At 44.8% G+C, this 15,717-nt stretch overlaps 2 protein-coding genes across 3 annotated transcripts in view; both read right to left on the minus strand.

Annotated features, from left to right (window-relative positions):
• Positions 1 to 3,025: 3,025 nt before the first annotated feature.
• Positions 3,026 to 6,879, minus strand: TIMM8A (translocase of inner mitochondrial membrane 8A). The gene is made up of 2 exons (XM_082208380.1): positions 6,624 to 6,879; positions 3,026 to 3,985 (listed from the first exon to the last, which is right to left on the minus strand). Exons 1-2 carry the CDS (start codon positions 6,753 to 6,755, stop codon positions 3,824 to 3,826), a joined length of 294 nt encoding a protein of 97 aa, XP_082064506.1. The 5' UTR covers positions 6,756 to 6,879; the 3' UTR covers positions 3,026 to 3,823.
• Positions 6,880 to 8,420: 1,541 nt separating this feature from the next.
• Positions 8,421 to 15,717, minus strand: part of BTK (Bruton tyrosine kinase) — a 38,984-nt gene continuing 31,687 nt past the window's right edge. For both annotated transcript variants that reach the window (XM_082208360.1, XM_082208359.1), the window contains 7 exons: positions 15,098 to 15,172; positions 14,602 to 14,773; positions 13,042 to 13,258; positions 12,348 to 12,412; positions 10,711 to 10,829; positions 10,087 to 10,244; positions 8,421 to 8,922 (listed from right to left, as the gene is read on the minus strand). In XM_082208360.1, the coding sequence (XP_082064486.1) occupies positions 8,851 to 8,922; positions 10,087 to 10,244; positions 10,711 to 10,829; positions 12,348 to 12,412; positions 13,042 to 13,258; positions 14,602 to 14,773; positions 15,098 to 15,172 (878 nt within the window). In that variant the 3' untranslated portion in view covers positions 8,421 to 8,850. The remainder of the gene's footprint in view (positions 8,923 to 10,086; positions 10,245 to 10,710; positions 10,830 to 12,347; positions 12,413 to 13,041; positions 13,259 to 14,601; positions 14,774 to 15,097; positions 15,173 to 15,717) is intronic.

Below are 15,717 nucleotides of genomic sequence, written 5' to 3' on the forward strand. Positions count from 1 at the left end.
CCCTTTCACTCAAATGTTGCCTGGGCTCATAATTTCTATATACCTACAGAATTCTGCAGAATTCTAAGAGTTTGGGGCTGAGAATTCACAAGAACTCTGGCGGTGACCTTTAAGTAAACTACTATGGGTCCCAGGACATGGTCTGCAGCATGTGAGGCTACCGTATTGCAAAAGCTAAGCAGGTCTGGGTCTGACCAGTGCCTGGATGGATGACTATCTGGGAACCCCATGTATGTAGTCTTCAGTTCTACATTAGAAGGCAGGCAGGCTAAAAATGTAAAAATAGTAACAGACCCCTCCATTGTCAAATACAATGGTGAAGAACCAGGAATTGATCTGAAGGTGTCCTCGGTTTTTTGAAGAACAAATATACTGTACCCCCCTTGTAAATGAAGGTTTAAGCCCTATGAAAAATTATAGTTCTTTGAAAAACACTAAGGAATTAATTTCCTTCTACTGATCCTTATGACTCTGTAGGTAGCGAAGAATCAACCTCAGACTAGCTGCCTTCTTGGCCTTGATTCTCCCATCTAAATATGAGTAAAGCAATCCATCTTACAGGAATATTATTGGTATGAACAAGATGTGGACTGGAAAGAAATCAGACCAGCTGAAATATATTAGGACAGTAATGGGGGGGGGGGAAATACAGCCAAAAACCAACATCTGCTGCACATCCACACACCATAGCTGAAGCAGATACAGTATAGGACATCTGAGGACTCCGGCTCTTACCAGCCCTAGCTAGCATTGCCCAGTGATCAAGAACAATTGTAGAAGTTGTAGTCTAACAACAATACCTGGAGAGTCACAGGTTTCCCACCCCTGCAATATTACTTGCAGCTCAGGCATCCGCCAAACCCTTAAAACTTCACCCAATGCAGAAACGGAAGCTTTGATTTCTCACTCTCACTTCTGGGCAGGACAACAAACCAGTGTTTGGAAGACTCAAGAGGTTCTGCATTTGCGCAATTTCTGCAATATGTGGTAGGCTAATAAAACAGGTCTGGTATGTGTAGTGTTATCCTCCTGATCTGAAACATTACACAGCAGATACCTCTGAGAGACAAGTCGCTGAGTTTGGCTTCATCTATCATGGTGTTGCGCTCATAAGGAACTTTTAAACCAGCAAACTTTGTTAGTAGGTTGCCTTTGCCTTTCGATATTAAGCAATCTTTCAAAGACAGGCCACCTGTTTCCTTATGCATTTACAGCATATTTAAGCTGCAGCCTGGTAACCTTAAACAACAAGGAATTCAAGGCACCTTATAGTCATTAAGCTGAGTGAGGAGGCATGGAGTACTCTGTGTGTGCTTAACATAGAAACTAAGTGGGCTGTCCCTCCTCTCTTTGCCAGCATACATATGCAACATAAAGGACTGTAGCTCATTGGAACAGCCTGTGCTGCCCACAGAAGGCCTCAAGCTCAATCCCCAGCATCTCTGGGTAAGGCTGGGAGACACCCCTATTGGAAACCCTGCTGCCAGTCAGTGTGGTCAATACTCTCCTATGCATTAATTGATTAATGGCTTAGCCAGCATCTATGCAACTACTGAATTGGTCACTTGTGGCAAGTAAAGATCTATTTAGACCAGACAGAAGGGAAGCTATCCTAACATAGGTTTTTTTGTGAGGAGAAACACACATTTGTAATATACATATGAGTGGATAGCTAGTTATAAAAACTGTTTGAGGTGAGGACTAATAACTTGTGTAGACTTACCAGCAATTGATGTATCTCTTAGTACAGTGGTGCCTCAGGTTACAAACGCTTCAACTTACGTTTTTTCGGGTTACGACTATTGTAACCCAAAAGTAAGTTGTCCAAGCTCTCAAGAGGCCTCACCGCTGCCTGGAGCCAAGCCTCGACACCCACGGGGTCTCCAGCGGCTCCGCAACTAGGCTCTCCAGCCACGGGAGCTCTCTGAGACCTCCGTGAATCCCGGGAGCCAAGCCAATTGTGATTGTGGAAGAGGACCCTGAGCCCCCATCCAAACAATGACTATCATCAGCGCAGGTAAGGGGGGGGAAATCACATTTTCATTTTGTACTTCATTTTATGGATCAATGGCCTCAGATAGTAAAATTCATGTAAAATTGCTGTTTTAGGGGTCACTTTTCATCATCTGTTTCCTTTTTTGCGTTTTGGTTTGTGTGGCTTTTTCGTTTTTTTGACTGTGACTTGTTCTTCATTTTACAGGACTGACTTGTGACTTCACTTTTGTGACTTGTTTTTGTGAATGTGTAGAACCCAGTTCAGCTACTGGTTGATTGTGTGACTTCAGAAATGGATAAAAGCCCACCATCCAAACTGATTTATCATCAGTGCACGTAAGGGGGGGAAATGTTAATTTTTTTCTTCTAAAATACTGTCTTTCTTATTTATTTTATAGTACAGTACATTGATTATTGCCTTCATTTTATGGATCAATGGTCTCGTTAGACAGTAAAATGCGTGTTAAATTGCTGTTTTAGGAGGTGTTTTTCATCGTCTGGAACGGATCAATCCACTTTCCATTACTTTCAATGGGAAAGTCCGCTTCAGGTTAAGAACGGACTTCCGGAACCAGTTAAGTACTTAACCTGCGTATGTGTGGGTATCTCATCTTTCACATCTTTCAAGTCGGTACTTAAATGTTCAATCCTTTTTTCCAACTTATTAACGGATGCTGTTTTACGATCTAATCCTTCTTTAATATCATTTAACGCTGACATTACCGACTCCTCAAATTGTGTTGCTGCTTTAGAGCCACGTCTGAGCTTTTATCTTTCTGAACTTATAGCTAAAGAATGTCAAGGTCAGTCACACAGTCTAGCACAACAATGGAGAAAAACAGTTTCCCTCCACCAAACCCACTACAGCCAGATCAGGAGCAGCTTCCTTAGTCTTTAAAACTGCTTAAATCCCAACAACAAAAATGGCAAAGAGAAATTTTTCCAGAGCTCCCCTTATTCCTATTTTTATTCCTATTTCTAAATCCCTAGCAATCAAAGCAGAAGGAATCACCACCGACTCAACAGGCAGTTTAAAATGCATGTTACTGATGTTTATTCCACTGATCAGCAGGAAAGGAATTAATGGAGAAAGTTAAAATTGACTTTTGTACTTGGTAAGTGAAACATTTACATGACCAGATGAGTGGTATTCAGTTCCCATGTCCTCTGGGGTTACTTCTTCCTAGCTATGTAAAGGAGGGCTTGAATATGCACCTTAAATGGCACATGACAGCAAGCAAAGTCAGCCTCCCTCTGTTCAACTGCAACACTAGTTGCAGTTTACAAAAGGGTCAACTCAGCCACATGTTCAAGCTGCAGGTGAGCAATTTATATCACTTAAAAGAGTTGTGCTAAAACACAGTACCATTTTAAAAAGGCACCTTTGCTTTTCCCAGGATCAACATTCATGTCTGAAACCTCCCAGTCCCCTTCATTTCAAAACAGAAGAAATTATTGAATATTGATAGGTGTGCTTCCCTGGCCACACCACTGGGAAAGCAAGTTGTTTGATGCTACAGTTCTGCTGTGAAGCTCTTGTTACCCAACAGCAAAATTAATAAAAACCTGGGCAGCACAAGCCCATGCGAATCAGCAAGGCTTCACTTGCCTGACTGCTAAATGTTCACAAGATGGGAATTTAAAACCAGAACTGCTCACACTGGCCAGGAAACCCAGAAGTCTGTCCTGAATGTGGAGGCCAACGTCCTTCACAACTTTTGATCCTTTCTTCTGCTTGTTCTCCTTGTTCTCCAGCTCCTCCTCTTCTCTCAATTCAGTAGGTTGGTTTCTCATTAAGGAAGGAAACTGAGGCATTGCAGCACCCAAATCAGTCAGAGAGGTTTTCAGAGAAGGGCGACTTGGATTTCTGTGTCTGCTCCAGCCGGTTGAGAATGAACTGACTGGTGTCAATGAAGCGCTCCACACAGTTCACAAAGCAGGTCTCCGCGCGGCTGTCCAACTTGGGGCCAGGCTTGTCCATGCATTTCTCCTATTAAAGATATGGAAGAGTAAGCATTGTTTAGGAACACAGGAAGCTGCCTTATATTGACTCGGACTACTGACTGACAGTGATTTCTGATGAGGAACAGTCCCAGCCCGACCTGGAGATGCCAGAAATTGAAGTTTTGCACACACAAGTTATACAACTGAGTTATACCCCTTCTCTTCCTAGTATATAGGACTTAGGGGCATTCAAGAGACACCAGCTGTTCAGAATTTTGAACCACAGAATCAGTCCCAAAACACGCCCACACTCTTTTTGCAATGTACAAGAGGGACATGCCTGGATTTCCTGTCCTGTAACTCTAAACAGAACAGTTGGCTCAGAACACAAACACCCAGGTGGCCTCTCCATCCTCATTGCCTTCCACTGTGCCGCTGCCACAGCTGTTTCAATGATGAGAAGGCTAACATAAAAAAATAAACTGCAATATCCCCTGCAGTTTCCTGATTCAGGACCTGTCTCCACCTGGGAGCTATATCTTAGTGGTACAGCACACTCTTTCATGAAGAAGGGTTCACGTTCAATCTCTTTGCATGCCTAGGTAAAACAGGACTGAGGAATCTATGCCCTCCCCATGCCCAATGTTGTTGGTCTATTATTCCAGTCATCACTCACCATCTGTCATTCTTTGCTTGCATGCATTATCAGCAGCAGTACCAGCAATTTTAATAGGTATATACGTCCTCACCAGTATATCTCCATGCCAACACCACTTACTACACTGCAGCTATTAAAGATGTTGGAGCCCTGCTATGATGGTGAGTGTAAGCAGCAGTGAATTTGCACCCACTCACCACAGGCCACCAATACAAACATAAAGAGAGCCATGGCTGGATCAGATCCATAGTCCATCAAGTCCACCATCGAGTTTCTCACAGTGGCTTCTTTCCAGGAACTGAATTCCCGGTAGCCACGCACACAGCCACTGGTTGTTTCCTTAACACAGGGAATTCAAAAGCCTCATAATCTAGAACTTTTATTTAGCCAATCAATAGACCTCTCCTCCTCCAGGACTTCATCCAATTGTCTTTTAAAGCCACCTAAACCAGGGGCCCGTTGTCTTTGACCATGGAGTTTTCTTGGCAGGGATACTGGAGTGGCTTGCCGGTTCCTGCTCCAGCATCTAAAAAAGCAGAGACATCATCTTGCCAACAAAGGTCCGTATAGTTAAAGCTATGGTTTTCCCAGTAGTGATGTATGGAAGTGAGAGCTGGACCATAAAGAAGGCTGATCACCGAAGAATTGATGCTTTTGAATTATGGTGTTGGAGGAGACTCTGGAGAGTCCCATGGACTGCAAGATCAAACCTCTCCATTCTTAAGGAAATCAGCCCTGAGTGCTCACTGGAAGGAGTGAAGCTGAGGCTCCAATACTTTGGTCACCTCATGAGAGGAGAAGACTCCCTGGAAAAGACCCTGATGTTGGGAAAGATGGAGGGCACAAGGAGAAGGGGACGACAGGGGACGAGATGGTTGGACAGTGTTCTCGAAGCTACCAGCATGAGTTTGACCAAACCGTAGTTTGGAGGCAGTAGAAGACAGGAGTGCCTGGCGTGCTCTGGTCCATGGGGTCACGAAGAGTCAGACACGACTAAACAACTAAACAACAAACCAGGGGCCATCAGTATCCACAATTTCTGTATTATTTCAAAAAAATTATGCACTGCTTGTGGGGGGGGGGGGAACGACACCCTCAAAGCAGTTAAGAATGCGTAGGCTGAAAGACTTCACTCCCAGGGCCTTCAGTCCTCCTTGCTCACTGTGACTTTGTCTGATCTCCTGTTAAAGCCACCCAAGACAAGGACCATCCCTGCAGCTTGTAGCAGTAAGTTTCACAAGTCAGTATGTACCACAAAAAAAGAATTAACCCCTATAGGGACACCAGTCCTTTGCATGACCTACTTTTAAAGCGTCTGTCCATCGCCACATAGACAGAGACAGAATCATAGAGTTGGCAGGGGCCCTGAGGATCACCTTGCAGAGGGAGGGAAATTAATTTAAATTGAGCAACCACATCACAACCAAACTTCACCCCAGAGGTACAAGTCCTCCACCTTGATTTTGCTAGACCACCTTCTAAAGCAGATTTCTGGTCTCACCACCACAGGCAAATCCACATTCAACGTACATTTAAAGAACATGGCTGCCCCCAAAGAATATTGGGCTCCGTAATCTAAAGGGTCCGAGAACTGTGCCTCTGAAGGGGAAACTATATTGCCCATGATTCTTGGGTTTGGAAATAAAATGTTTTAAATGTACCGTGCGGATCTGCTCCCCATCTTGCGGCAGCACGTGCCGCAAGTTAACTGCACGTAGCATGAAAGAGTGGGGGGGGGGCCTTTGGTCCCGTAGCCCTCGGCCCTCTGCTTCCTCCATCATGATTTCCATCTGATTCCCCACCTCCACCGCCTCTTCCCGATGCATAGCTGTCAACTTTCCCCCTTTTCTTGCGAGGAATCCTATTCAGAATTTTCCTTTAAAAAAGGGAAACGTTGGCAGCTATGGCATGGCCCGATCCTCTAACCCTGGTCCAGCGAATCTTGCGGCAGAGAGTTCCAAAGGTCAACCGCGAGCAGCGCGAAGGAGGCCTCCGCCTGCGCCCCGGGCTATCAGCTCCTCCCTACCCAGCAGAGCTCCGTCATCTGGTGCACGAGCTGCTGGAAGCGCTGCTTCTGCGTCTCCACCTCAATGAAGTGCTGCAGCTGCGGGTCGTTGACGGCCGCCCCCAAGTCTCCCGCGGCGGACGAAGGGTCCATGCCGGGCCCGACCTGTGAGCCGACAGCGACCGATCGGAGGAAGCGAGGAAGAGAGGATGGCGATCTGGCAGGCGACCTTCACGTGCAGCTAGCCCCCGCCCCCGGCCGTCCCCTCCGCGCGCGCGCGGCAAGCTTCCGCTTCCAGAGTGCACCGCGCGAGTAAGGCTTCAATCCGAGCGCTTCCTCTTTCCGGCGGTGGGCGGAGCTGCGCGCGCGCGAGGCCATAGAGCTACGGCGTATGGGGGGGCGTGTAGAGTTGTCATCGGGTAAGAATACGGTGGGTTCTGCAGTTCGGCTTCACGCGCGCGCCTACTCAGAAGGAAGCGACATGATGCAGCTCCCAGGAAAATGCGTATAGAGTTATTACAATTAGCATTAATAATTTAATTAGAACATCTGGAGGGCCACGCACCTCCCCTCACCAATGTCCTGAATTCAGGTAGGTAGCCGTGTTGGTCTGACGCAGTCGAAATAAATTTAAAAAATTGTCCAGTAGCAGCTTAGAGACCAACTAAGTTTGTTCTGAGTGTAAGCTTTCGTGCCTATGTGCCCATCCTGTATTTTTATAGTAGTGTCCAGAAAATGTATTTCTTGCATAGATTGGTTCATTGTTAGGTTGATGGTGGGGTGAAAGTCACTGAATGTCTGGTGGAAGGTGTCCAGGGTCTGCTGACCATGTGTCCAGATAATAAAAATACCGTCAATGTATAGCAGGTACAAGAGAGGTTTCAAAGGGTAGGAGTTTAGGAAGCATTGTTCCAAATCTGCCATGAAGATGTTGGCATACTGTGGGGCCATGCGTGTGCCCATTGCTGTGCCGCTGATCTGAGAAAAACCGCACCTCACCCTCCCACTATATATAAGGGTCTGGTGACTTCTCTTTTAGTGTATCTGAAGAAGTGTGCATGCACTCGAAAGCTTATACCCAGAACAAACTTTGTTGGTCTCTAAGGTGCTACTGGACATTTTTTTATTTTTTTTATTTATGTCCTAAAATGCATTATTGGAGATCTCTGCGAATGGAGTGAATTCAAAACCCAAGATGTATTGTCTGCAGCTGTTTGCAGCAGAGATGTCACAAAACACCTCTGCCCCCACTTCACTGCACTGCAATGCAGAGGTAACGGTCCTCAGGGCACCCATTAATTCTGGCTCTGACCCTCAACACACACCTGGCATCCTGCAATGTGGGAGATGTAAGCCTCTCTCTCTCAACCTCATCTCTTCTCCGTGCAATATGGGGAGAAGTGAGCTACATTACATTGATGCTTTAAGCTACTGAAGTGTCTGAAGAAATGTGCATGCACACAAAAGCTCATACCAATAACAAACTTAGTTGGTTTCTAAGGTGCTACTGCAAAGAATTTTTTTATTTTGTTTCTAAAAACCCAGTTCCTTTATTATCCTGGTGGAGCCTCAGTTTATTCACATCCCCTTGTTGAGATTTCCCCCTTCCTTTTGCAGCAGAAGGGCCACGGTGGAATATTTATCAGCATACCAAATCTAATTTACGGGATGGAGAATGTGTGAGTGCATGAGTGTAACTGTAAATTCAACCTTTTTAACAAAATAAATAAATTTGCATCTTGGGCCATTGAAAGCACATGGCAGAGGACTGGGTGACTGGAAAGGGTAGCAAGATAGAAGTATCTAGGAAATATGATAAACAATTGCGTATATTTCCCTTTTATATATTTCATTTTCATATTATTTCTTGTAATTGTTATTTCATCGTAGCAAAACAAGTTTCCAAACAATTACATCATCCTTGAAAAATTATTTGAATCCCATAATGCCATTTCAAGTTACAGGTAGAGAGCCATGATACTGCATTAAAAGGGATTAACTCTGCTGAAGAGGAAAATAGTACCAAGCCAGCACTTGCTGTCATAAGTTAGATCTTCTTTAGCACTTCAGTGAATTCAGATACAAGCCAGTTATTACAGGTGAGGCAGACGAAAAGAATCTGGTATTGTCTGATAGATCCAGTTACTTTTGTCATGATGTAGATCCATCCATTCATTGTCCATCTAGAAATTCTGGAGCGAACATACAAAAATAAGCAGTAGTAAAGGAGCGATTGGATGATGGCAGTTCAGGGGTCTTCATTTGCTAAATCCAAAATGAGGCTCAGAAGGACTTGAAAGGTGGGACGCTCATCTGCTTTCTGGAGCAAAAGAACAGAAAAGAGGGGAAAGCTTATACCAATAAGGTTGTTTACTTAATAGACATTAATGTACTATTATTTATTACATTTATCCATTGCTTTCTACAAAAATGTATCCAAGCAATTCATATAAAATACCAAAAGCTTGTCAGTTATTTAAAAACAAATAGAAGAAAAATACAATAAAACCAAAATTTATAAGGACGCTCATCTAACAACAGCAAAAACAATGAATCCTGCTCTATTTCAAGCAACAAAACGCCACCCCTGTGTAATAAGAACTTTAATATAGAATAAATATTCATAAATGCACACATATCTAAATATATGAACCATGTGTCTGAAATAGTACGGGAGAGCAATCCTGAAGCCATTTTGACTCTCCCAAATTACTTCAAATATTCCTCTGCAGTAAGGGAGCCAAAGAGAGAAAGCCTTGCCATTGTCTTTTTGCTTGCAAATCCTGTCTTAAGGGCGCGTTTGTATATGAATAGGGTGAGCCTGTGACCTGGATTCAGGAACTAAAGTATTAACCATCACAAAAGAAAGGCCAGACTGCCCAGGTAATGCAATCAGTGACCATTATCAGGTCACTGAATCCTGGCAAACAGGATTTCTGCTGTAGGCTGCCTCCTTCTGCAATGTATGTATGATGTTTTAGGGGTGGTGGTCTTGGGCTTGCGCACCATTGTTCAGGGTTCTCCCTCCCTCCTGCATGTGGTGAGTGGGGACGCTGTTGCAACAGTTCCTTAAATAAAGATCAGGCTTTCTAGCCGCTTTGGTTCTCAATATACTCTGGTTAGCCTCTGTTATTTTCTCCTACCAATAAGGAACCGACTTAAGGACTCTATATGGGCTCCAGAATACCTCATAAGGGAAAGGGAGCAGTTTTTCTTATAACAGTTTGGCAAGCCAGGCAAGAGGCTCAGTTGCCCGGATCCTGGGGATGAGGAGGGACTTGTGACTCAGCACGCACCACGCGGATTGCCAAGAGGAGCCACCAATCCTCCAGCGGTCCCAGGGTATGGTGATAGCTGGAGTTATTGCATTTTACCATTTACAGTTCCTGATTTGTGGCAAAAAGAGAGAACTTCATTACTGGGTGACATGCAAGTGTTGCTAATAAATAAGCAAGCAACCGGGGCAGTTTACGGGAAGCCTTACCTCTTGCCAACAGCTGTACATGATGGCGTAGACTCTCTCAGAGGCCAGCTGGGGGCGATAGAGACGCAGCCCTTTGGTCACATGCTCAGTGGTCTCGCTGTTGCTAAACCTCTCGTAGGGCATCTTCCCCAAGGTGTAAATCTCCCACATCAGGACACCTGTCAGTCAGGAAAGCACCATAATGGAACTTGGAATCACTGGCTCAACCCCTTATCTTAGGGTGACCTCTGTGTTCTACATGAAAGCTGCCTCCTAATGGGCCATGGTGAAAAAATGGAGCATTGATTACAGTCCTTTAGCATCTCTTAAGTCTCTACTGTTTAAGCTCCAGTGTCTCCTTGTTTTGTATTTATAGTCAGATATGGCAATGTATGTATATTAAATATACCCCAAAGCCCTATGAACACTGTTCCCTATCCCTAGGATTTACTGTGAGTTCTTAAAGGCCTAGCCCTCACATCTATTCTGGGGCCTGCAAATCACATCAGCAACACAGTGTTCTTAATGCCTTCCCTATTGCAGGTAGGGTTCCGTTCATTTGCCTGTCCTTAAATCTACTGCCATAGAAAGTTCATCCTCTGGCTATTCCATGTTCTACATCAGTGGCACACAATTTCAGCTCACCAAAAGCCCAAATGTCCGATTTGCTGCTGAACTTGCTGTACAAAAGAACCTCTGGAGGGGACCACCGGACTGGAAATTTGGATCCCATGGAGCTAATGTAGTCATCATCCAAGACGTACCTGTGTAGACAGATTTTGGTTGTGCTAGTTTATATGTTGCCTTACAGGATCTTGTGCTTCCTGAAAGCCTAAAAGCTCCCCAAGATGAACATTCATTCCAAATTGTGTGCACAAAGCTACTGTGGAGATTACCGGTAAACAATGTTTGCTCTTTACTGAGCAATGCACATCCATTCTTACTTGTTTGCAGGAAGGTTATACAAGAACATGCATTCATCCTGATTTGTTTGCATGGAAATTATATGTGTTCCCATCAGTCGATCATTATCCTATCCTTTTAAAGCGCCTTCCCCCAAGACTCTCTTAAGCAGAAAAGGTTGCCTTCAGATTATCAGTATGTTGTTGGAGACATTCACTCACATAGAGGAAATTTAAGTTTGCATAACAGAAGTGCTCTCTGGTACAACACATCCACTTTGAAAAAAAAGAAACTGACTTCTGTGGCTAGGAGACTCCAAGAAGGCCGGCCAGTAGGAAATGTGACCTTTGGGTTGAAGAGGATTGCCCTTCCCTGCTATACACTTGCCTAGGAGTAAGCTCTACTAAACTCAAATGCAGCTTCTGACTTAATAGGATTGCACTGCAAACCACGCCAAATGCTTCCTTGAAAAGACATCTCTGTGCTTTCTGTCAAAACCATTAGAATTGTTGTGTCTTCTCATATGCAAGTTTGTGCACTTAAACAACTAAGGCTCTTATGAGCTAGGTGGGCACCTCCTGCCTCTCAGTAAGAACATCATGGCTGGCGAGGGACCAGCCTGCCTTCCCTCCCACCATTGTCCAGAGAAGGAGCAGCAGCTCCAGTGTTAGCTTTCCTCTTCCCTCCTCATTTATTTTTCCTTTGTATCATGTCTATCAGATTGTGGGCCTCTGGACAGGGCTGTCTTCTGTTTTAATGTACAGTATGTGCCATGCTTAGGGATGCGGGTGGCACTGTGGGTTAAACCACGGAGCCTAGGACTTGCCGATCAGAAGGTCGGCGGTTCGAATCCCCGCAACGGGGTGAGCTCCCGTTGCTCGGTCCCTGCTTCTGCCAACCTAGCAGTTCGAAAGCACGTCAAAGTGCAAGTAGATAAACAGGTACCGCTCTGGCGGGAAGGTAAACAGCGTTTCCGTGCGCTGCTCTGGTTCGCCAGAAGCGGCTTAGTCATGCTGGCCACATGACCCGGAAGCGGTACGCCAGCTCCCTCGGCCAATAAAGCGAGATGAGCGCCACAACTGGACCTAATGGTCAGGGGTCCCTTTACCTTTACCTTCTGTGCCATGCTTAGGAAACGTTAAGCACTTTATGTCTTAAATAATAATAACCGACTAAGAGTTGTTTAATCAGGTAACAAACCTAAAATAAAAAGAGGTAGTCCGAAATGGTAGCTGCAGTGAAGGATGCAAACAAAGAGGCTGAGGAGGAATGACAGTCATAATGAGAAAGGGAATAAGAAAAAAGGCATATACAAAGTTAAACAGAGAAAAAGCTAAGCAACCTCAGCTCCCTACACACGCATATGCACACAAACTGACCTGGAAAGGCCAAAATCCGAGACTTTGACAACACCTTGTTCACTGATCAAACAGTTGCGAGCAGCCTGTGGCAGAGATATAAGAGAATATGGTCTCAACATACTTTAGCTGGGTGGCTACCAAAGCAGGAATAAAACACAACAACAGTAACTTACAAAATACAGTTCTTACAAATGCAATAAGAAAACAAAATGCAGCAGGAAGACTTCCTTTCTAGCAGAGAAAAAGCACAAAACCCAGGGCCATTGCTCAGTGGTAGAGCATCTGCTTTGTATGCTGATGGTCTCAGGATCAGTCCCCAGCATCTCCAGGTAGGGCAGGGCGTGTCCCCCACCTGAAACCCTGGAGAGCGGCTGCCAATCAGTGTAGATAACATAGAGCTGCATGGGCCAGTGGTCTGAGTGGGTAAAATGAAGTTTCCTATGTTCCACTTTTGCAATCAGCAGCAGAGATAATAAAATAACTCGGTTCACAGCACTGAGAGGCCAGATTTTTCTTTAAAAAAAATACATTCTGTTCAAAATGTGAGGAAAAGAGCTCAAGCAACAAGCAGGTGCTCTTCTCTGGGGAAGTTATTCCATAGCCAGGGTGCTACTAACAAGGAGGCCCTCTCCCTATTAGGCACACACACACACACCCCCAATTTACTTCAGATGGCAGGGGTATATGGAGCAGTTGAAAAGCAATCGCCTACCAGGTCTCTGTGCAGGAACTGCTTGGATTCCAGGTACCCCATGGCCTCGCAGACATCCTTGCACATCTCTAGAAGCTCCGTGCCCTGGAGGGACCGCCGAGTGTCCCGCAGGTAAGTCAAGAGGCAACCTTTTGAGAGGTACTCGGTGACGATCAGTATTGGCCTCTCCTTCGTGCAGACTCCAAATAGCTGCACTAGCTTCTCGTGTGAGAGGTTCCTGGAGTGAGAAAACATCATAAGAACATAAGAAGAGGCTTGCTGGATTGGGCCAAAGGCTCATCTAGTCCAGCATCCTGACCAACAGGATGTCTCTGGGAAGCCCTAAAAGTAGGATGTGAGTACAACAGCACTCTTCCCACTTGTGATTCCCAGTGACTTGGCGGCAGAATGGAAAGCTGCCTCTTGAGATTCTCCACAGTACTCTAGGGGGAAAAAACATTATTGGTCCATTTATACCTCAGAATTCTCCACGAAGACTGGCAGTGGCTCTAGATAATTTGAGACAGGTGTCTCTGTTAGCTCTACTTGGGAGTTACCATGGGGGTATTCTGCCATGAAAGCAAATATTCTGTCACTGGGCTATGGACCTTCCCATTTTCCATTATTATTATTATTCTCCACAAGAGCACAAGTCAATGCTAAACAAAACAACAACCATGTTCTCCTATTTCCAGGATGGGGAACCTGTTGCCCTCCAGATGTTGGCAGACTATAGTTCCCATTATCCTTGGCCACTGGCCATGCTGGCTTGGGCTGATGGGAGCTGAAGTCCAGTGACATCTAGAGGAGCACAGGTTCTGTATTCTTGTGGTTTTCAAAAAGACTGGATATCTTTGTGTGTTTTGATTTGAGTCATTTGGGGTGATGACTCTGGCTGTAGTAGCTGTGCCTGTGGAGGAACCAATAAATGGGAGATTTGACAGGAGGGGGTGGGCTAAAGGCTCCTTTGCTTCCCTTTCAGTCTCTCAGCACATGCTTTTCATGCAGCAGATTTAGGGTACCTTCAGACTGTCAGTATTCTGTGGGAGGGCTTCAAGCACATACAGTACAAGGACGTTTCAGTTTGCAAAGTTAAAAATGCATAAAAGTCCTCTTTCATCCTGAAGCAGCAAATCCTCCTTACTAAAAGAAAGACATTTTGCAGTTTAAGAAAGTGACAGTGAAATGTACCCAAATGTGTGGAATGACAGGGAAGATGCAAAACCACTGCACAGGGAAATCAGGATGAATGATTATTGACTTATAACTACCCCACAAACAAACCAGACTTGATGCTCAATTTACCATATATATCCAAACCTCTGCACAATCTCTGTGGTAGCAAACCACAAAGACTGCTCAATAAATAGACGTGCTCTTAATTCTTGGGATCATCAGTTAAGCAGGGATGGGAAAACTGTGGCCTTGTGCAGATGTTACTGGGCTCTAACTTCCACCACCCCAGGGACTTGTAGTCCAGTGTTTTCAATGTACCCCCATCCCTATCACAGAAGAAATAAGAATCTACCCAGAAAAAGAGAGACAGACAAAGAGACGAATATAAAGTTATTTGCTACTCACATCATGACTTTGGCTTCTTCAATGAATGCATCCTCTGACATGGAGCCTTCCTTGATCATCTTCACTGCCACATCATGCTGGCCTCTCCATTTCCCGTGCTTCACCACCCCAAATTGCCCTGTCCCCAGCTCCTTGAGGAATGTTAGGTCCTTTGGATCAATCTCCCATGCCCCTAGAATCAACACAAAGCACAGTGTGAGGTGTGAATCATTGTGGGAAGAAGGATTATTAGAACTGGGCTGGGCAACTTGTGGACTCCAGCTCCCATCGGTCCTAGTCAGCATGGCTAAAGATCAGGGATGCTGGGAAATGTAGTCAAACAACATGCAGAGGGAAACACATTTCCCACCTCTGATACAGAGGGGAAAGCAGCAAGAACAGCTGTTTGGTTCACCTATCCCAAGCCCACTTTCACTGCAGGGGAGCAAGAGAAAGACAGTAAAGGTGAAGGTGCAACATACAGATAAATCCCAAATGAAGAGCATTCAAATATTACCATATCCAAGTCCTGCCGTGGAAGGAGCAGTTCTCTGTTGCGATGACACAGGGTACTTCAGTCTGGAAATAAGCCCTAGGGTGCATCAAAACAATTATATTTTGAAGTAGTGCATTCATAATAATATAGATGCAAAGCAATATAAATTGTATTACCATGTATATTATAAACAGAGCTGTATATATTCTATGCTAAAGATATCCAAATTCAGCATCAAGATGACAAGCCCAAATTGCGCAGCTTGTGTAAGTTATGCTAATGCAATCTTAGGCTGTGTAAACAGAAGCATAGTGTGCAATACATGAGAAGTAATAGCTTGGTTCTATCCTGTGCTGAACAGGCCACATCAGGAATACAGTGTCAAGATCTGAGTACCACATTTTAAGGACACTGGCTGTGCACACCCCCATACATTTAAAACACATTGCTTCCCTCAAAGAATCATGAGAACTATAGTTTACTCCTTGTGCAGCTACAAGTTATGCACATACATTACCTTTAAAGCACAACCCTCCCACCAAAGAGTTCTAGGCGCTGTGATTTGCTAAAGGTTCCTGGGAATTATATATCTGTGAGGGGTAAACTACCTTGTCAAGAGGTATCTGAGGGAAAGCATGTCC

This window comes from Podarcis vaucheri, assembly GCF_965113315.1.
Source record: "Podarcis vaucheri genome assembly, chromosome: Z".
NCBI lineage: Eukaryota > Metazoa > Chordata > Lepidosauria > Squamata > Lacertidae > Podarcis > Podarcis vaucheri.